The 21,263-nt window shown below is 50.2% G+C and overlaps 2 protein-coding genes across 5 annotated transcripts in view; both read left to right on the forward strand.

Annotated features, from left to right (window-relative positions):
- The window catches only part of LOC111148128 (EH domain binding protein 1), a 333,275-nt gene extending 325,575 nt beyond the window's left edge, over positions 1–7,700 (forward strand). For 2 of the 3 annotated variants that reach the window (XM_022504547.1, XM_022504548.1), the window contains exons 22-23: positions 6,270–6,384; positions 6,618–7,105. In XM_022504547.1, the coding sequence (XP_022360255.1) occupies positions 6,270–6,384; positions 6,618–6,708 (206 nt within the window). In that variant the 3' untranslated portion in view covers positions 6,709–7,105. Of the gene's footprint in view, positions 1–6,269; positions 6,385–6,617 lie in introns of all 3 variants that reach the window. The other variant, XM_022504546.1, reaches the window with a different exon arrangement.
- A 6,505-nt stretch (positions 7,701–14,205) lies between these two features.
- LOC111148179 (orthodenticle homeobox 1) lies at positions 14,206–17,963 on the forward strand. Of its 2 annotated transcripts, XM_022504632.1 has the most exons (5): positions 14,206–14,302; positions 15,204–15,355; positions 16,575–16,743; positions 16,819–16,900; positions 16,931–17,963. In XM_022504632.1, the coding sequence occupies exons 1-5, from the start codon at positions 14,206–14,208 to the stop codon at positions 17,391–17,393; spliced, it is 963 nt and encodes a 320-aa protein (XP_022360340.1). In that variant the 3' UTR covers positions 17,394–17,963. The 2 variants fall into 2 exon arrangements, with proteins under 2 accessions (XP_022360340.1, XP_022360339.1); XM_022504631.1 differs by having other exon boundaries at positions 16,575–17,963.
- The last annotated feature ends 3,300 nt before the right edge of the window (positions 17,964–21,263 follow it).

The following is a 21,263-nucleotide window of genomic DNA, read 5'->3' on the forward strand; positions in this document are numbered from 1 at the left end:
TTTTTTTAAGATTTTTTTATTTATTCATTTGACAGATAGAGATCACAAGTAGGTAGAGAGACAGGCAGAGAGAGAGGAGGAAGCAGGCTCCCCGCTGAGCAGAGAGCCCGATGCAGGGCTCCATCCCAGGACCCTGGGATCATGACCTGAGCCGAAGGCAGAGGTTTTAACCCACTGAGCCACCCAGGCGCCCCCATTATGTGTACTATTAAACACAAAATTGTCTTACTTTGTCAGTAAGCTGAAATGTCCATAAAATGGAAAATACAAGGAGTTAAATGTTTTAAAATTTTTACTATGTGAAATTTAAGGTTGATTCCGGGAGGGAGGTAGGGATAGATTTATCATTTTGATTTTTCACATCAGACTCTAAATTTTACCTTAATATTTAATTGATGTCAACATGGAAATATGTCTGCGGTCCACTATAGTTCTTAAGATTACATCTCCTATTAAGTGAATATTCAGGCAAAGATTGACATAGGAGATAAATAAAACACTTTCATACTTTTCCTAAAGCTTTTCTATGAATTACATAGTAATCCTAAGCATCGTTCATAATATCAGTTAACATCAGCTAGCTTAACTATGGCATTTACTATATATGATTTTTAAAAAAAATTCTTACATGTTTAAGAATGCACTTCTCCTTATGCCTTTTAGTTGAAAATGTCTTGTAGTTCAAAGATGTGTGCTTAAAAACTAATCCTTTGGGCTCTGTAAAATGGACCTTTTGTCCAATCAATGCAAATTGATTTTCCTATTCTATATTGACCTCTTAACCCATTGACTGTCCATAGTAATTTCATTCTTTACCTGATAAGGTACCTGATCCATAATAAGCCAATTCTAATTAGTTTAGAAACTAGAAATTTAAGTTTGTAAGGGAAAGCCAAATGAAACTGTGTATTTAAAAAATATTTTAATTAATATTGTGATTAAATAAAATATATGCTATTTATCTAAATATAATCTTATATGTATAAAAGTTTTATTTTTAATTACTTTTAATCTATAATCTCATTTGATAAATAGGACTGACAGTGTTGTATATCCTCATTTAAAAATCAGGTTTACTTTAAAGGCTTCAGATAGCTAATTTCCTTCAAATGGCTATCCAGATGAATCAAATTATACATTGATAATGACTAAAAATTTGTCAAAATTATTTAAGAAGTTCTGTAAAACTTGCCATTGAAATAAAATGTACGGGTATGCTAAAACGTATTTTTCCTCTTGATACAATTTTTGTAGTCATGGTGTAGTCTTTAAAAGAGATTGGAAAGCTAAATATTTGAAAAGTGGGTATAATAGATACTATTTATATGGTATATATATGTATGGGTGACATAAAATGTATGTATATATATTATATAAAATGTCTGACTCATTACATAGTTTATTTTTTATAGATTCAGTATACATTATACTCGATACAGAGTATTAAAAACACTCTCTCATGTATAGTAAGTTAAATTATCCCTAAAATACAACTTGATACAATACAATTGACTTTTAAGGCAGATATTGTTTCTGTCCCCAAACCAGTTATATTACCAAATACCATCTTAAAAAGAGGGGCATGACATGTAGAAAAGATCTCATTTTTATGGGTAGTCCTATGCCTGTATGCCAAACCTACAATCGCGAATAATTGAACATTTTATCTGCCTCTTTTTCTTGTACGTATCAGTACAAAGTCATATTTTTTTAAGAAGGGGAAAAGGTGTTTTTCAAGCACCTTTAATACAATTGATAGTTTTTTGAAGTTTTGTTTGGTTTTATTTTTTAATTAAGGTCATTGTCCCATAAGTGATGGTGCCAGTTTCTGTTGGCTGGTTGAGGGAAAGAAGAGATTTGAGGGAAAAAGTAGCCTGTTGATGACAAATAAATGGCACTTTTTTCATAAGAGGCCTGTCCCACTAGCCTGGGCAGTGCATGGGCTGGGATGTCCTGGGCCGGTACTGACTGTTGTGATGGTCAGTTCTGTGAACACAGTGTCCTCTGAGTCAGCCCTTAGAATGTGCACACATGCAGTTCAGTAGCCTTTTGAAATATTAAAACCCACAGAAAACACATAAATAGGCAACGCTAGTTGGTGTTGTTTTGCTTTCCTTTGTTTTAAGGTTCATTCATTCCGCTTTTTGTCCCCATCTCTTCTACTAGGTAGCCATAAGTTGGTTTTCTAATAAATAAACTAAAATCTTTTCAAATAAATCTGCACCAGGAGAAAGCACAGAATGTTAATAGCCATATAGCACATTGAAAGAAATATTAACAGCTTGGTTTGAGAGGGAAAAAAAAATTCAATATATCCATTCTTCTGAAAATCCATAATCACTTTGGCCTGTTTTTGCCTTTTTTTTTTTCCTTGAGGTGTATTTCATGGCAGGAGTTTCACTCTACTGAGCTAAGTTGTAGGATCCCTTAAGCTAACAAACATCTTTTAGATACTTTTCCTATAGTTTTTTTGTTCCCGATTATTTAATGCCCCCTCAGGAAAGATAAATTCATTTCTGCACACATTGGGGTGGGCTTTTAGAAAGTGGTGTGTTCATTTTCTGCACAAGAAATGGATCTTCTCTAGGATTTTGTACATCTTGATTTATTCTTGGCTCAGAGTTTGAAGTGGGTGCTCTTCTAAAGGGATTTATGCATAGGTTCACTATTTTTGTAGTTATGGTTTATATGATAAGCTTTTTATATTTAAAATCAATATGTAATCCTGTGGAGGAGCTTATCCCCTAAAACCCCATTTGTAAATCTATTTTAGCTTTGTTACACAGCACAGCCACAGTCTTCCATAGATTGATTAGGTACAGCAGTAGAATCCTATCAAATGGCCTGCTCTGATGATGATGCAAACTCTTTCAGGATTGCTAGTTGACTGGAACTAAAGATAAGACTTGACTGCAATCCCCCAATGTGCTCTTTACAAAACTAGTGTTAATTTTCATCAAAGTGCCAGGCTTATTTATAGTGGCAAGGTTGAAGGTTTACTACAGGAACTTTAGGTCCTTTCTATCAAAGTATTTATAGGTATTTCTTTTGCCTTTTTTTCCAAGGTAATTATCAACTTCAGCAAATAAACTGAATCAGGGAATGAATAATTGGCCCTATATATAAAAAAGAGATTTTTAAATTAACAAAACAGCTCAGTGCAGATGGACATAAACAGAATCTCTTTATTTCAACACTTTGGCTCAAATGCAGCATCAAAACTTAATCCTATTTGTTGCAAGAGGATATGGCTTTTGTAGCAAAAGTACACTGGAATCTTTAAATTAATCAGAAGCCACATTGTAGTCTGTTCAAGTCAAAGTCAGTGTATCTAGCTAGCTGTGACTGGTGTTATAGGTGAGTAATCCTTTCTTAAAATGCGTAACAGGTAACATATAAACTTACAGGCAGGTTTTTAAAACATGACATTACATCTAGGTGAAGCTACTAAAAGGGGATTTAAATTTTTTTTTTAATTTAAGCATGAACATACAAATATGGGTCTTGATCAATTTTAAAGGTATTATGAATTTTTAAAAATCATCAAAATAGTTTAATTTCCCAAATCAGCATTCAGATATATGTGTATGTGTATAAATTTACTCCCATGAGAAAGCAAGTGCAAAGTAAAAGTAGTTTTGCTAGTGTAAAATCTACTCAGTGTACATAGCTGTTCCCTCTATAATTGACTAATATCTTATAAATAGATATTAATATAGCAATGACAAATTTAATATGAAAAATCCTTAAATTTATGCTGCAGCATTTTAAATTCTAATGTCAGTTAAATTTGACTGTGAAATGATGAAAATAACCTAAATATTCATAACTTCAAAAATGTTTTTGTTACAGTTACAGAAAATGTCAGTATTGAGCTAGGAAAAAGTTAAGATTTTTTAAATTATTCAATACTTCAGGGGTTAAAAAATAGAAGTTTTCTCTCATCCGTATTGTTAAAGCCTTACTTATCTTGATATTTCTAATTATTAGTTAATTAAAAGTGACTGTTCAAGTACAGAGAATGAACAATTTAATTAAGAAAATTATATGTCTGTTGTTAAAATTTATTTTTTCTTGGTTTTAGAAAATATTTTCCATTTAATTGTATTTTTTATGTGCGTGGTGGAGGAAATTTATTTCCCAGTTGTGAAGCTCTTATCAAAATGTTTTAGAAGTAAATAATTATGAAGCTTACAATCAGAATGATTTCTAGAGGTTGAAAGTAGAAAAATTAATATTCATCAAAACAGATAATCTTACTAATTTTAAAATTTAGTTATAAATCTTTTACAAATTTAGCAGGGTTTTCTCTGAGTTAATATTTCTAGAATTACAGTTACCTGAAATTAGACTAGATGACCTTAAAGATCCTTCCAACTGGAGTGTCTATTAATTTTGCTCCTGTGTATAATAAGACTGATTAAGAGCAAGAACCAAATTAGAAAATTGTCTAGCGTTCCTGACCACAGTTGCATTTAAAAAATCCAAAGGACAAAACTGTGATAGTGATAGATGTGGCTTTTCTTCAATTTTGCTGTTTTGTTATTATTTTTTTCTTATATTCAGGAAAAAACTTTGCATAGTAAGTTTCTTTACTTCTTCCCATGTTATAGAATATTTCACTTCTTTTAATAAGACTGTAATGTGACCAGATATTTAATGTACTTGTGTGATTTTTGTATCAAATGTGGATAATTAATACATAGTATGTTTCATATATATGTATGTATGTATTTGAGCTTATAAAGAAAGGAATAGTGGTAAAATTGAATAAACCATTCTAGCTTTTTGCTGCTATTCTAACCTTTATTGCATGATGATGCATCTAATTTTTAATTTGTAAATACAAGATAGAATTCCCTCTAGCACCATTTGCTTTTATAAAGCTGCTGAGCAGTTTGCTGTCTTGAATAAATTTTGCTTTGGAGGGGGTCCGGGGGATTTGAACCAGCACATTCTTGTGTGGTTTGTGAAGATTCACATGGTAACCAGCGGTGTGCATTGTTAAGGTTTATCTGAATAAGCACCAGCCATGTGAGTTTTAACATGATTGCCCAGGGCAATGGAGAGAGAGGAGAGAAACCCGAAAGGATTGCACTCCTCTGTTTTTTGGAAAGTGCATTTGCTGGGGGAGGGGGCTGCATGAGTCAGTGGCCCCGGTTTTTTTTTTTTTTTTTTTTTTTTTTAAACTGGTGTCCTGTTTCCCTCCAGGTCCTCATTTGTTCTGCTATCTGCCTCATCATCTACTTCTTCTTTTCATTGTTTACCTTCCTAATGAGGGAGGCGGGGTAGACTGGGGGTTGATTGACAGCTACAAGCCCTTACAGTCTGGCCAGAGAGCAGTTGGCATTGGTTTTAAAAGTGCTTTAAATGTTCGATTTGGTCCTGTTTTTATTAAACGAAACTGCTGCTCATCTTAAGGAAATTATCAGACCAGCGACGATTAGCAAATATATTATTGGGTCCTAAAACCTTCAAAAAACCCTGCCCATACGCCTGGAAAGAGCACTGGCCATCGGATTTTCCAACCCTTAACGTGGGGTTTCAAAAAGAAGTATGTAATTTTTCCTTTGCAGAAGTGCTTTGATTTTAAACCACCCAGCAAACCTCTCCAAAAGAAAACTGGCTGTGATGCGATCGAGAGCTGCAGTGTAATATTGCAGAGCAAATTTATTTTTTACTTCAAAGAAAAATGCTAATTAGCCGATTCACTACTTTTAAAGTTATTGTGAAGCATATGGCGCCCAGTGTGAGATACATCCAACTGCTAAAATAGAGCGAAGAGGAAATTAGCGAAGAATGGGCTGTATGGGGTGAGCATGGGGGTGGGGGAAGAGGATAGGTTCTCAAGCAGGTTCTCTAGCCTTTTCTGAGTGATTTTTATCGCCTATCTCTACTTCCCGCCCCCTCATTTGCCCACTTCCCCCACCACCAACTCTCCGGCCGATCTTTTCTGGGCCTCTAACTCTTCCTCCCCCCCCACCCCCACTTTGGCGGAATCAGGTGCGCACCTCCGGCTGGCCACAGGCTCACACCTGGTCTCTTGCAGGTTCCAGCCCAGCGGTAGCCGAGCCCATCTGCGGGAAATATTTAGGAAGTTAGGTTTTAGGGTGAAATGCTCATCACGACGGCCAGACTCCCCTTAAAACACTATCTAGTGGCTCTCTAACATGGTTTGCGGAGAGATACAAGGAAATTGGAAAAGGCGGGAAGGGGGGGGTGTGTGCCTAGGCTCTGCGGATGGGTAACGAGCCTCCCGTCCCCTGCAGACTGGCAGAAGACCGAGGCCCAGAAGCGACGCGAGCAACTCCTGCTGGACGAGCTGGTGGCCCTAGTGAACAAGCGCGACGCGCTCGTCAGGGACCTGGACGCGCAGGAGAAGCAGTGAGTAGTCCGTCCGTGGGGTGGGGGGTGGGGGGGGGGCTCGAGTTTCTGCCACCAGCCGAGGGGCCATGAAGTTTTCGGGAAGTTCAGTCCAGAGGTCTCCGTGGGGCCCGGGGCAACCCCCCGCTGGCCCCAGCAGCTTCATTCCCGCTGGGGCTCGGATTTCGAGGTGAGAGGAGAGTGTGGCTTTGCCCTCCACGAAGAAAAATAAATGTTTCCTGTTTGACTTCTAGGGCTGAAGAAGAAGATGAGCATTTGGAGCGAACTCTGGAACAAAACAAAGGCAAGATGGCCAAGAAAGAAGAGAAATGTGTTCTTCAATAGTACCCGGACCAGAGTCTCCCAACATTTTACTCTTGGGTTCCCAGACTAGAAAATGTCAGACTCGTTCTTGATGTAAAACTTTTAACATTTTGGGGGGCTGGATTGTACTTCTTTACGACCACCACCACCCCTTTTCCTCCTTCCTTTCTGGATAATAGAACTCCAAAAGAGCTTTGTTTAAGGATTTTTTGTGTGTGTGAGTTGTTAATTTCCTTGAAATCATGTGAAATAAATTTGCACAGATACCTTGTGAGTGATTGGTATTGAGAGTATTCAAGAGAGTGCTCAAAGAAGAAAGAAAAGAAAACCCTTCCCTCATTATTTTCCCTCAGTTTTTGATGGGAGGAAAATTTGGAACATTTTTGTTGTTATTGTTGTTGTTGTTATTGTTGTTGTTAATAGCATAATGGTGGGGGGGTATGTGGGGGATAAGAAAAATGTCATGAATGATTTTTCCAGTCCTGCCATATGTAACACTTGACTCTGTTACCTAAATTTTATAGTTAGATCATACTCAATCTACTTATTAAACTGTGTTCTATTTACCAGTGGGATTTTCTGCAGTTGTTTTGCATTTCACTGTAAGGATAATAGAGTTCCTGTCCTCTGTTTTCCTTAGAGGATGGCCCTTTAATGTAGGCTGAGACAGTCCTGTGATTTGAAAGTGAGCTATGAGGATGGGACTAATTGACATGCATCAGTTTACAAAGACGGTCTTATCATCTGAGAATGCGCCCTCTTTTTCTCTAGATAATTATTTATTACATCTAACTTGGTTCCTACATTTTGTTGGGTCTCAACATTGGCTCAAGAATGCTGTTAATATTTATTCTGTATTGATAAAAGTCTGTCTTGCCACTCTGAGTAAATCCCCCAATTAATATTTTCTTCTCTAGCATAGCACTGTCATTTTTTTGTGAAAATGGTTATCTGTTTATTTATTACAATACTGAGTCATATATAAATTTTCAATAAAAGCAGAAACTTTCTTACCTTAACCACTGCTGCTACTTCCTTACAATGAAAACTTGACACTGGTTTGAGAAGTTCCTGTATCCATAAGACTTTTCATGTTGAAAAAAATGGTTCTCTTGAATGCAGAGTAGGATACTAGGCTGTATTTGGAGCTGAGTAAGTTTACACCATTCCGAAAGGGCCCTGCCGACACACGAATGCGAACTGAAAAGCAGTTAGTCATATTTTCATAAGCAGTGTAAACTAGCATTTTCTGTAAAGGGCCCTCTCTGTTGTTAAAGATTTGAGGAAATTTGTGATTCCACAGCACTGAAAAATGCTAATATCTTGATGAATTTTCCACATTATTTTCAATTGTTAATGTTGCACTTATGAGGAAAAATTATGACTTCTGATAACTCGAAAGTCTGCAGGTACTGAAGTGAAAGGAAGATGATTATTGTTGGCGGGGAGGGTAAATGTGTGCAGGTGTGTGTGTATGAGATGAAGGAACGAGAACTTTTAATAAGTTCTAGGCTACAGAAAAAAACTGACGATTTGATAGTAGTTACCATCACTCCTCTACAAGAAGTGTCCGAAACAAAGAAAGCTCGTTCAACAAGTCTAGAGACAGAAAACAGTCCACTAGCGTTTATACTTTAGCCTAGATCAAAATAAACGTACACACACATAGATATATGTACATTTACACACAAATACACAAATTCCGTTCGAAAAGTATGCAGCTGCCTTCAACTGACAGTCCTTCAAAATGATGAAACTTGCTACGGTAGATTTCTTCATGAAAAGGATTTTAAGAAGTTACTGAAAAGTTACAGAACTAAATGAAATTGAGTATTTGTCCTGTTCATTCACGCAGGAGAGCGGAGCCGGCTGCCGCTCTCCGGGGGAAGCTCTCAGAACCCGACTCTAACCCCAGGGAAGCGGGCAGACGAAACCCAAGCTGCCTGGGGCTTGGGCGGCCAGCATCACCATCCCATTTACGCTGGATTCGGGGAACCTTCCCTCCCGAGGAGCCTCGCGGAGAGGCGGCTCCCCACAGCCGCTCCCGACCTGTCAAGTGACAGACGTTCCCTAGCCCCACACTTGCTGTCCCTCCTGCCCCAGTCCCAAGCCTTGCGGGGTTTCCATTTGGGCTGCTCTGTGGCGCCCGCACGCCCCGCAGCGGCGGCGGAAGGCCGACCCCCGGGGCTAGGAGGGTCAGGCCCGCGGCGAAGGCGCCGCGTCCGGATTTCGTCGCGCTGTGCCCAGAGGCTGCCCGCCGAGCGCAGGCGCAAGCCCAGCGTGCGGAGAGGCCCGGAACCAGAAAGCCCGCGCTGCGGGAAAAGAAACTGTGGGCCCAGGGGTCGCTGAGGAGGAGGAGCGTTGGCAGCCTGCTGGCTTGGGCACAGCCCGCGGGCCGGTGCAGAACTTCCGCCCCTGGCCAGAATCCCACGACCCCGACGCCAAACCCCTCCCCCTGTCCCAAGTGTCCCCCAGAGTCTGGCCCGGCCTCGAGGTCACCTGGGTGCTGGATCCGGATCCCAGGGCCCAGCTCCCACGCCCTCCTCCCCGGCTTGGGGGCCTGGAGCTGGGTGGACGTGCTCTCCCTCGGTGAGGCCCCCACTTCCCCCTCCCTGCCCTGCGGCCGTTGTTGGAACAGTCGCGGCTTCTGGCCCAGCGTCTCCCACCTGGACATTTGCCTAGCGACGTCCGCCTCAGTCCTCCACGCCGCGTACAAGAAACTTTCATCTCAGTCTCTCTTCCTCTCTACACTCCTCCCTCTTCCTCTCTTTCTTTTCTTAATCCTGGGGTTTTATGGGTTGAGCATTAAGAAAATTCGCCTGCAATTTAGGATTAGATAAATACTTTCATGCGGGGGGGGGGGGGGGCTGTGCTACTTGATACCTCCCAACTTCCCCGAGACCGTGGCAGCATCTGGAAGCGAGAGCGCCGGACTCCCGCGTGGCGGGCCCTGGGGACCCTCTGAGCACATTCCAGCGCGCACAGCGGCCCCACCTTGCAGCGCCGGACCTCGGCCCGGCGCTGCAGCTGCAGGTGAAATAGGGCCCGCAGCAGGCAGGACTGCGAGAGGTTGCGGGGCTGGGATTAGGGCATGCACCCCGGCAGCAGAGGGCTACACCCAGGCACAGAGCGCGCAGGCCTGGGTTGGGCTGCGCGGTCTGGGGACGCAGACGCTGCCGCAGAGCACTCCCGGGCGCCCGCATAGTCTTCCCCCAAAAACTAGTACCCTCCTGCCCTCGCCTTTCCCCAGAACTGGAGGCGGGGTGTATTCCATTTCTTTCTTTAAACCTCTGCACCGTCGCAGGGGCTCTGAGCCGCGGGCCTCGCGGGCTACTCCCCGCGGGGGCCTCTGCGAGAGCCTAAGTTGTGTCCTCGCCCGGGTCAGCGCTGCGCTCTGCGCAGTTTCTTTTCCTGTTAAAGCTTTTTCTTTCTCATGTTTTTCCCTTTTCTCTCGTTCTTTTATTGTTTTCTCTCTCTCTCTCTCTGTCTTTCTTTCCCTTTTGTGAATGGGCTGCGGTGTCTTTGTTCTGGAGAGAAGCACCCGTGTCGCTGACTTTTGTGAACCAGAGAAGGACCTTGTAAAACCTCCTTTTCTCCTTCATACTCCCCCACTCCCACCCCTCCTCCTTTGCCCCTTTGATTAGATGTTCCCTCATCGTCCAAAAAAAAAAATGTAATTTCGTTGGTCTGGCGGCCACTTTCTTTGAACATTAGCTCGCTTTCAGCTCCAACTTCAATTAGAAGGAGTTGATTTTGAGAGATCAACAAAAGAACCGACCAAAGCCTTATTAAAGGTCCTAAGAAGATCTCCCGGGTCCTTTGAGAAGCAGTTAAGGAAACAGTGTGCCCTCCATCATATTCTGTTACCGTATTTTATTCGGACTCCAAAGGAAAGTGTCGCTTGGGGGAGGGGGAAGCACTTTGATGAGCGGCGGCCGCGGCCCCTTTTCACTCAGCGGGCTCCCCCTTCCTTCTCCTCCTCCTCCTTGTCCAGAACCCAGTCCGCTCTAGGTGCCCGACCTCGCGGCCCCGGCAGCGCTGGCGCTCCCCACCGCGCTGCGCTTGGCGGCTCCTTGACTCGCCCTCACACTTATTCCTGTTCAAACTTTTCACTCCGCCCGTTGGGATGGAGGGGAGGGGGGATTAGGAAAAAGGGGTAGGAATTCCTCGAAAGGGAGTAAAGTGGTGCCTAATATTCAGAAGGAGGTGCCATTTACAAGAATCGCCTTGCTCAGGGTTGGGGCGAAAACATTTTCTTTTTAGATTTTTATTTTTGGCTCTTTGAAAAGTCCACCAGGTACACGGGGTTGAGAAGTTTGTTCGGCTGGGAAATGGGCTTCGCCAGTACGAACAATCCGGGGAAATTGCCCCCAAGAAGGCTCCTTCCGCAGTGTGTGAGAAAGAACTTGAGGGCAGGGGTCTGTGGCCACGTTTTCCGCCAGATTGTCCCTGGTAGAAGGAGCCCGGGAAGGAGACAGAGACTGAGCGTGAAAGAGAAAGTTTCCCATTAAAATCTTTAGATTCAGAAGAAGAGTGTGTGTGAGGGATAGGAGACGCTGAGCTCCAACATTTGAGAAGAAGCGTTTAAGATTTGCAAACACCCTTCGTGGGGACTGTGAACCCCAAGAGACGCAGAGGAGCAGGTATGTGGCTGTGCCTCCCCGGCGGGTGCTGTTCCCGGGCGCGGGAGTCCCGAGGCGCCGAGGCGGGATCTGCGCACGCAGAGCCGCTCCTGCGCTCGACAAAGTAGCCTGTGCCAGCACGAGCCGCCCGCGGCGTCCGTCTGCAGGTGGTGGCGCGGTGAAAGAAGACGCTGGGGCCCGGGGCGCCGCGAGAGGGGCCGGGGGCCCCCTCCACTCCAGCCCGCGGCTCCGAAGTCCTCGAGCCCACAGCCGGGCCGCCCAGCCGAGTGGCGCACAGGGGAGCGAGGGAACCGGTTTTCCGGCACCTCGTCTCCTCTCTGCCACTCCTTCACGGGCGCCGAAAGGGCGAGGGAAGGGCGGGGACCCCGGGACGGCCTCGGGACTGGCTTTCCCCTCTGCGGACTGGGCTCTGGCGCTGCGTTCGCTGTCTTCGCCTCGCTCTGCGCGGCGTTTGTCAGCCAAGCCCTGGAGTTAGCGCGCGACCGGGGCGGGGCGGGCGAGCGGTGAGGGCGGGGTGCAGGGGGCGGAGGAGGGCGGGGGCGCGCGGAGGTAACCCCCGGCTCGTGCTGCCATTGCCCGGCTCCCTGTCACTCAGCCCGCGCGGGGCCGGGGATTGGCAGCATAGCCCCGTTACGCACTCACCTCGCGTTCACATACCCGGGGAGGGCAGTAGAAAGGTGATCAATCTTCATCAGGCTACATTTCCAATCACCTAAACAACCCGGCAAGACAAGCCACTCCGACAAGGTAAATCGCTTGATTTATTTAGTTTGCAAAGTGCCTCTGCAGGACTTCCCTAGCCCCCACCGCCTCCACGTTGTATCGGGAATGCAACTGCAACCGCGAGCCACCTCCCAACTCTGCCCCTTTCACCCCCACCCAACCTTTGCGGCCCCTCGGCGCGGTCCCGGGCGAGGTAGTGTCTCGGGAACGCGTAGGGCTTTGCAAACAAAGTGTCTGTGCAATAAAGTGAAACCTGGAGGGACACGCACAAAGCCACTGGAAAGAAAGAGAGGAGGGAGGGAAGTTGGGGAAAGAAAGAAATCCGGGGATCCTAGACCAACCGTCCGGCCCGGCGAGTAATTCCTGTGCCGCTCTGTTTTGCAGGTTGGCTGTCCCTCGGGTCTGTGTGAGGGCGCGAGATAGATGGTGAGCGGCCCCGGCAGCTGAGGGCAGGTAAGGAGAACGCCGCGGGGCCGCCCTGGACTCCGGGAGCGCGTTGGTCGTTCTTATCTCTCCTTCCTCACATGGGCCGCGGCTTCCCAGGTCCCCAGCAGGTGGGCGGGGCTGGGGGGCGGCCTCGCTTCCCTCTGGGTGCGCGGAAGACCCCAGATCTCTGCTTCGGCCCCGCGCCCCCTCCCCCGCCTCCTCCGAAGTAACCGAGCCCAAGTGCTAAGTTTGAAGAAAGTCTTTGGAAACTCACGCTGCAGCCTAGCAGAGGCGCCACGGCTTGACGTCCTATTCTCTTTCGGCTCTAAAGCCCCGGCTGCTTCCTTTTCGTCCCCTTCCCTGCAAGCTCTATTGCCCCAGCCCAGACCCTAAGTCCTGGAGGATTGGAGCTGGAGACTTCTTTAGCTCTAACTGCTCTCCCTGAACTCCCTAGCCCGGGCCCCGGGCCTGCTTTGAATTCCCGCGACGCGGGGTGAAGCGACAGGTCCCCTGGGGCCCCGGCCTCACTTCCCCAGCTCCACTTTCTATCCCTGAAAATAATGCCTCAGATTGGAGGCAGCCGGGGAAGCGAGGCTTCGACCTTCCAGTCCCGGTCAGCGTGAGCTACGCCGCCGAGGCCTAGTTGTCTAGTCTCCATAGGGTCTTGGGGCTGCGGGTTCATCTAGTAGGATAGGAAGGGAGCACACGGGAACGCTGCACTCAGGCCTCCCAAATCCGTGAGACCCTTTGGGGCGCTGGGCGGGTCACCTTTCAGCCTCCGCCGGGACGACATTGTCCGCAACCAGGACCCTGCAGAAAGAAGGACCCGCTCACGTTCGCGAAGAAGGGCTTGCGCGGCCGTGGCGAGGCGCCCCTGACCTCCCGCGGCATCTTAGAGCCGCCGCCTCTACCGTGGCCCCTTCTGCGTCTTCTGTCCGCCTCTGCGGGCCCAGGGCCTGTAACTGCGGTTCAGGTGTGGTGGGATTCCCGGTGAGCAATCTTTCAGCTGCTGGGCACTGAGAAAGTTAACTGGAGGGGTGGCTGTGGTCTCTGGGGCCCAGACCCAGTGGCGGAGACATGGGAAGGAATGTGCTCTCCTAAGTAGGCAGTGCGTCCCAGAGAGGCCCAGGTGCTGCTAGACCCCCGCAGTGCTTTATCTTAGCTCTCTGGAGTCTCTACCTTTTCCTCCGGCTTTCAAACAAAACGAAACAACCCCTTATGCCCTGGGCAGGCTGCCTCACTGGCCCGAGTAAACGTTTGCTTTTGCAGTGTTGAGGCCGACTCCTAGCAGACCAGAATTTTGCCTAGACTTGGGACCTTGTGCACTCCACCTTTCAGGCTCCCACCTTTCCCGCTTGGCCCTGCTTTTAACCTCTCCTCACACCTAGCGACGCCCTACGAGTGTCTTTTACCCATTCCAAGCCTGAAAAGAGGCAGTGATGATCCAGAAAAGCTTACTTTTCAAAAGAAGCTGTGGTCTTTGGGTTAAGGCCTTGTAGAGCCGAATTGACCGCCCTGCTAAGTTCCATAAGCCTGCGTTTCTCCCCATCCCAGACGAGACCAGGTAGCCGAGATGGCTCCCAATCACTGTTTACATGTGTCTCCTGTCTCCATAGGCCAGGCCCCCGGAAGGAACAGAGCTTGAAGGACTGCGCAGTGGGAGCCCCGCACTGCGCCTGGCCCCGGCCCCCTGGATCCGTCCGGGCGCCTCCACCCGGCTGTTAGCATGATGTCTTACCTCAAACAACCCCCATATGGAATGAACGGACTGGGCCTGGCTGGGCCAGCCATGGACCTCCTACATCCTTCCGTGGGCTACCCGGGTGAGCACTGGTCCCTGTCCCCAGGCCCTGCAATTTTTGGGGACCCCAGACTCTCAAGTTTGGGCATGCACTTTGTGGCTGAGCGGGCCCAGGGAGCCAGCTGGCTAGTCTGCCTACAATGCACTGCACTTCGCAGGCTCAGGGGGCAGCCGCTGGTGGGTGACTTGGGCCAGGCCAGTGAAGTTGTGCAAGGTATGCCTTCCCAGCCTGACCACACGGTAACCTGTCTCTTGCTGTGGTCCCACCAGCAGCACAGAGTGCATTTACCCATGGATTCGTTTCTCGTGGGTGGCATTTTTGGAGTGTGTGTGTCTGTTCCTTTCCCTCAATATTGAATGAGGAATCTGGATACTCTCTAGGCCCTGACAGGAAGGGCCAAGAGATGAAGAAGAGGGATTCTTCCTCCCTAATTAAACTGTCCTCTCCATTGTTGGTCTGCACCAACTTTTGCACTCCAAATGTGGAAGGCTTGAGACGAATTGTGGCTTTTTTTCCCCCTAGCTCCTACTCTTTCACCTTCATTTATTCCTTCAGAAAGTGTTTTCCAGGTGGTTTTTCTGTGCACCCCTTACCCATGCTCCAGCCGGTCGATGAGTTGGGGTGGGGGGTGGTGAAAGAAAAGAAGGGAGATTGTATAACTTCTTTTCCTTTCTTAACCTCCGAGAGGCAGGGAAAGGGGCAACTCTAAAGTCTGGAAGACACTGGTTCCCAGTCGCACACATGCACTTTCTCCCACCTGTGGCCTCTCAGGCTCGGCCTTCCGGGGGAGTTTTCTTTCGCTTGGAGCTCGGCTGTCTTTCACAACGGCCTCGCACAGGGCCTGCCGGGGGCCTGTCTGCGTCCTCTAGCGGGGGTCCGCGTGGCCACCGCTGACCCGAGGCGCCCCCGCGTGTCCCCTCAGCCACCCCGCGGAAGCAGCGGCGGGAGCGCACCACCTTTACACGCTCGCAGCTGGACGTGCTCGAGGCGCTCTTCGCCAAGACTCGCTACCCTGACATCTTCATGCGCGAGGAGGTGGCGCTCAAGATCAATCTGCCGGAGTCCAGAGTCCAGGTGCGCGTGCCCAGGGCTACAGGTTCAGGGTAGGGGCCCTGGGTATGGTTGGGGAGGGCCAGGGAAGGGTGGTCTGGTGTGGGGCGGGCCTACCGACTGGGCAGCCCCTCTCAGACTCCCCCTAGCGCTCAGCCTGGGCCTGGGAGAGGGGCAAAGTTAAAGTAACTAGCTTTGTAACTGGATTCGGCTCTTGGTCCCAGGGCGCCTTCGGTATTGAAAGTCCTTTTAAGAATTTAGGGAGAACAAGCAAGGCTCCTGAAAGTAAAGTGCCTAGAGGGCCCGACACTTGCCCCTGCTTCTTCGGCCATTCCAGGATTTGTCAGCTTCCTTCGGGGTCTTGAATCCTGCCTCTGCTTTTGCCCTGCATCCCGGAGATCCTGGAAATGAAGAGTGGAGCTTGGCCAGAGCCCGGTGCCCTGTCCGAGTGCACTCCATGGGTGGCGCCGGTGTGATTAGATTCTTCCTTTGCCCAGAGAGGATGCCGAACGCAAAACCCTGCTACCGGCTTTGCTGTTTCTAGTTTTTGCGATAAAAATACTGTTTGGATTATAACTCAGAACTCTTCTCGAGAGCCTTTTATCTCGTCTTCTTCTCCCGAGGCTCGAGAAAAAAACAGGAATGTTCTGCCATGTACTGGGGTCCTCCAGGAGGAGTGAGAACTTTGCCCCATTTGATTTCCCACTTGGAGCCAAGAAGCCCAACGAAATTCTGCTCAGGCTTCCTTCCCTAGTACCCCGAGTGTACTGCCTCTGTTCGGCCTCCTGGCCTTGCCCAGCGCTAGGCCTCCAGGGGCCGACTCTGACTTGGTGACCGTCCTGTGCTCTGCGGTCTCCTTCGTTCCTCTCCACAGTTTCGTCAGCTCTAGTCCTAGAAGACAGGGCCTCCAAACGTACACGAGGTTGTTGGGAAGCAGCCAACGGCAGCAGTTTAGAGATGGCTGAACTTCTGGCTGGACGGAAGCAAATGTTCCGCCCTAAGGCAGAGTTGCGCTGGGGGAGGGGAGGTGCACATCCCTACTTGGCCAGAGGAGGATCTTTGGTGGGGAGGGTGGGGTAGCTGGGACCAAGGACGTGGGCTGGGCTGGCCGGAGATGGGGAGGGGCGGAGGTCTCGGTAGGAGAGAGATGAGAGACCCTAGGACGGGTAGTGGGTACAAAAGGCGGGGGAGCAGCAAGCTCAACTCGCCCCCTGACACTCTCTTCCCCGTTCGCCCACTGCAGGTCTGGTTCAAGAATCGCCGTGCCAAATGCCGCCAGCAGCAGCAGAGCGGGAGCGGGACCAAGAGCCGCCCAGCCAAGAAAAAGTCGTCTCCGGTGCGGGAGAGCTCGGGCTCGGAAAGCAGCGGCCAGTTCACGCCGCCCGCTGTGTCCAGCTCCGCCTCGTCCTCTAGCTCGGGATCCAGCGCCTCTGCCAACCCAGCGGCGGCAGCGGCTGCAGGCCTGGGCGGGAACCCGGCGGTGGCAGTCCCGTCGTCATTGAGTACGCCGGCTGCCTCATCCATCTGGAGTCCGGCCTCCATCTCGCCAGGCTCAGCGCCCGCGTCGGTGTCAGTGCCCGAGCCACTGGCCGCGCCTAGCAACGCCTCGTGCATGCAGCGCTCGGTTGCCGCAGGCGCCGCCTCGGCCGCAGCCTCTTACCCCATGTCCTACAGCCAGGGCGGCAGTTACGGGCAGGGCTACCCCGCGCCCTCCTCTTCCTACTTTGGCGGTGTGGACTGCAGCTCCTATCTAGCGCCCATGCACTCGCATCATCACCCGCACCAGCTCAGCCCTATGGCACCTTCCTCGATGGCCGGCCACCATCACCACCACCCGCATGCGCACCACCCGTTGAGCCAGTCCTCAGGCCACCATCACCACCATCATCACCATCACCACCAGGGTTACGGCGGCTCAGGGCTCGCCTTCAACTCTGCCGACTGCTTGGATTACAAGGAGCCTGGCGCCGCCGCTGCTTCCTCTGCTTGGAAACTCAACTTCAATTCGCCCGACTGTCTGGACTATAAGGACCAAGCCTCGTGGCGGTTCCAGGTCTTGTGAGCCCAGGAATGGAAGGAAGAGGAGAAGAAACGCAACTACCTGCGCCCTCCGTGGTCCCCGTCCTGTTGCTGCTGCTGTACCGCCCGCCTTTGCCTCGGCTTCTGCAGACCTGAATTTTCATGCCCCTAAAAGATGCCCTTTGCCTGCACTGCCGCCCTCATCCTGCCACTTTTTTGGGGGATGTGCAGACCCGCCCACCCCTTGGATGAGGGGGCCGGTGCCTCGGCTTGGCCCGCAAGTCCTATATGGGGAGAGCTGGGTGCTCTCCTCCTCAACTCCGAACGAACTCCTAAGCCACTCTCCTCCAGTCTTTCTTTCTGGGCAGTTGTTACGCACTTGCAGCCTTCGGAGGCTCTTTGCTCTAACTCGCTGTTTGAGCCCTACACTTTTATTTATTCTTTCTGGACACTGGAATCACTAACTGGCATGTGTCTGCCCATTGGAGTGTACCCACACTCCACCCCAAATCAAAACAACCACTGTTTCCCGCTTGCAGACTTCAGCTGCCCTCGGCCCCGCTCCCCGCCTGCAGGCCAGACCTTCCCGGCGCTTTCTCCTCCCCAGCGGGGTGCGCTGGGACAGGGCCCGAGGGAGGAGCGCCCCTAGCCTCTCGCGCACAGCCCCGCCCTGCGTAGAACTGGCTCAAGCTTCCGCCTCGGCGGGAATGCTGTACATAGTCGGGTCCGTTCCAGGGACCACTTAAACTTTTTAGTTGCTGTTGGTTGAACTGAACATATCTCGTCTTAGCGCCCAGGAAATAGAACTTTAAGATATATACAGCATATATATACATATATATACACACATATATATAAAACAAAAGCAAAAAATATTTTCCCTCTGTCCCCCTTCCTCTCTTCCTTAACGATGGCGCTTTTATTTTTTCAGTTGTTGCAAAGCTGACCTGCCCTCTCACACCTCCTCCTCTGTGTATTTATTAAAATGAACCTTTTTGGTTCCCGGAAGCTGGGCGCGGAGGGTCGGGAGGGTCCGAGAGTGTGGAGGAAACAGCCAAGTCAGGGTACAGGGGAGGGGGGCTAGGCTGGGCGGGGACGCAGGACTGATCCCTTCACCAGGTCGATGCAGAGAGTCGCAGTTCCGGTTTAGAGACCAATCACAAAAGAAAACAAAAAAACAAACAAAAATACGGCATTATGGAAAAACAAACAAACCGATCCAGGCCCCAAACCCTAGTTCCAATTCCTGTGTCAGCTTCTCTCTCTTTAAGCAACCCTGTTGTGTCTAGTGAGTTTTTAGTGCACCTTCATTCTCCGAAATCTGCGGAGAGCCCGCTCCCGTGTATCAGTTTTGGCTTTGGCCTTTTCGTCCAGTAGGTGGGAAAGTAATTTGTAAATTTGATTTGTCCGATGTGAAGATCACAAATTACTTGTTGAAATGTAAGGCAGTCCCCTCCCCCCCTTTATCTACATTATTTCCCGAAAATAAATGCAAATTAACCAACGGCTTGTCAGTGTCGCTCTTCTGATTCCAGCCCCAGGTCCTGGTCTCGGGGAGCCTAAAAGGAGGGAAACTCCCGTGTTAATACCCCCGAGTGTTAATGACCTGTGTGAAGCAGGAGGCCAAACGATAAGGAGGGAGGACGTGGCAAGAGGAGTCTCCAGAGAACGTTCTCTTAGGGAGTGTCCCGCCCTCCCGGTCAGCTTGGCCTCTTCCCCCAGGCGTTTTGACCCCGCATCCCCTCTCGCCATCCAGGACAGAGACAGGTGTCAGGACTCAATTCCCGAAGCAATTCCTTTCTCTTCAGAGGCAGGAACCTGGCACTGATTTCTTCACCCTAATTGCCTGCACCAGACAGAAGAGGGGGAGGGGAAGAGGGTCGGAGGCGGGAAAGGATAGCTCTGTAATGCTTTCAGAGCTGAGCCAAAAAGGAAAAGAAAACAAAACGACAAAAAACCGATCCGTGTCCTGAATTTTGGCAGCAGACAACCTTCCTTTCTGCTGAGCTGTCCCGGGTGGCTTCACGGCGGCTAGGGGACCCGAGTCATTTCTTCCACGTGCTAAGATGTCCCTCTAAACCCTCAGGCCCTTGCCAGAAGTAGCCAAGTTATCTTTTGCGTATTGTGAAGTTTCTTTAAAACGCAAACATAAAATCTAGAAAAGTCGACAAGGACGCGTTTCACTTTGGCAGGGGAAGAAGACTCCCCACTTGAAGCGGGGGGTCGCAAAGGACGGTTCCATCTTGCCCTGAGAGACTAGGAAAGAGGTGGGAAAGGGGTGGATCGATTCCTCCAGAAAACCCAGAGCCGGAGCTGTCCAGATTGTTTGGCCTGAAATCTCCAGGGTGTAAGGCCGAGAAGCTGCTCAACTTGTCCACGGGCGGGAAGGAAATAAGGAAACAACGAAAAGTTTCCTGCGAAGTGACCAACACACCCTATTCTTTTTATCCCGTGTGAGACGTGAGAACCCAGCGTGAGGCCGGGTTTGGAGAACGACCCCTCCCTCGGGGTCCCGCGCGGAGCAAGGTCTTAGGGCTGTGAGCTCCGGAGGTAGAAAAGCCTTTTCGGCCGCGTCCTCGCCCCCTGGACTCCGTAGGCCCGGCTCAGGCGCATTGCGCCTTCCTACTCCAGCAAACCCATTATCCCCGACTCAGCCAAGGCCCGCGGGAGGGCGCAACCCCAGCCCGGCTGAACCCGGCCAGCCGGCGCCGCCCCCGCAGGAAGACCCCTTGAGCAGGGCTGAGCCGCCCCCGCGCGGGCTCCGCCTTGGGCAGAGCCTCCAGTTAAAGGCGGAGCCAAGGCCGAACCGCCAGGGGACCGCCGTGGCCCCTCGGGTGCGGGGCCCGCACGTGCCGGAGAGGCTGGGAGGGTGGCCGGAGCCAAGAGGCTTGCAGTCCGCGCTGCACGGGCCTGGGCACCACTGCTGGAGGGCTTCCCAGGCGCTCTCCACAGCCGACCCTGCCCGTTCCGCCCCGGGCCGCCCCGGCTCACGCAGCAGCTGCCAGTGCCGCTAGAGGCCCAGGTGCTAGGCTGCCCCCACCCGCGCTCTAAGGCGGGTTCTGGAGGGGGGGGGGGCGCCTACCGGTCCTCTTGGCTGTTCGGTGGAAAGAAACCAGGAGACCCGGCTTTGCGCCTGCTCGGACAACTGTGTGGCCTCCGGAGCAAGGTACTCAAACCCCTGGGCCTCAGTTTCGTCGCATTTGTTAGTTTGTCCCGCTTGGCCTGGGACGCTCCAGAACTTCACACTTCGGGCGGTGGTTGCTGGTGGGTAGGTCCGCGTCCCCACGGCCCGGCCACTCGGCGTCTAGAAGCTTCGGCGCCTGCGTACTTCGGCAGACGGGAACGGGTGGCCAGGCGCTCGGAGGCCCGGCGGGAGTTCCCGCCCGGGGGACGAAGCTTCGAAAAGAGGCACGTGCTTTTCCCAGGGCCTCCCCGCCTGTGCCGAGGCCCCGTGATGCCGGGTGGAAACCAGGAGCCATGAAGGCGCTGGGGCACCGCAGGCCCTTAGGACGCGGAAGCTTGGGGGAGCGGGGTGAGTGCGTGGCCGCGGTGGGGGCGGCCCCAGGTGCAGTGAGGTGAGGGCGCCCTCGCCAGCGGAGCATCTCCGGGAGGCGGTGGTGGCTGCGACCGCTGCGGCGGCGCGGAATGCCGAAGGCCCCTCCGGGCCGGCCACCTGTTAATGGGCAGAAGCGTCCTCAGCTCGTCCCTCTGCCCCGGGAAGAGAGGTTTGTCTGGTTTGGTTTTGATGTTCGTGACACAAGTGAAGCAATTTAAGGAGATTTAGCAACTTCAGAACATTTAGCAATGTTAAGATGTCAACATTTTTTTTTCGCGGAGTGCTCAACGAAATCTTCGTGTTTTTTACCCATAGTGTGTATTCTATGCTCCGACTCCAGTCGTGAAAAGTTTACCC

The sequence above is a fragment of the Enhydra lutris genome, unplaced genomic scaffold (genome assembly GCF_002288905.1).
Source record: "Enhydra lutris kenyoni isolate GAN:26980312 unplaced genomic scaffold, ASM228890v2 scaffoldscaffold18, whole genome shotgun sequence".
NCBI lineage: Eukaryota > Metazoa > Chordata > Mammalia > Carnivora > Mustelidae > Enhydra > Enhydra lutris.

Excerpts from the sequence above, each read along its gene's own strand:
- LOC111148179 (XM_022504631.1), top strand. The coding sequence starts at position 14,206 with ATGATGTCTTACCTCAAACAACCCCCATATGGAATGAACGGACTGGGC. Across the intron at positions 14,303-15,203 it reads TCCTTCCGTGGGCTACCCGG|CCACCCCGCGGAAGCAGCGG; the intron begins GTGAGCACTGGT and ends GTGTCCCCTCAG. Across the intron at positions 15,356-16,574 it reads TGCCGGAGTCCAGAGTCCAG|GTCTGGTTCAAGAATCGCCG; the intron begins GTGCGCGTGCCC and ends CGCCCACTGCAG.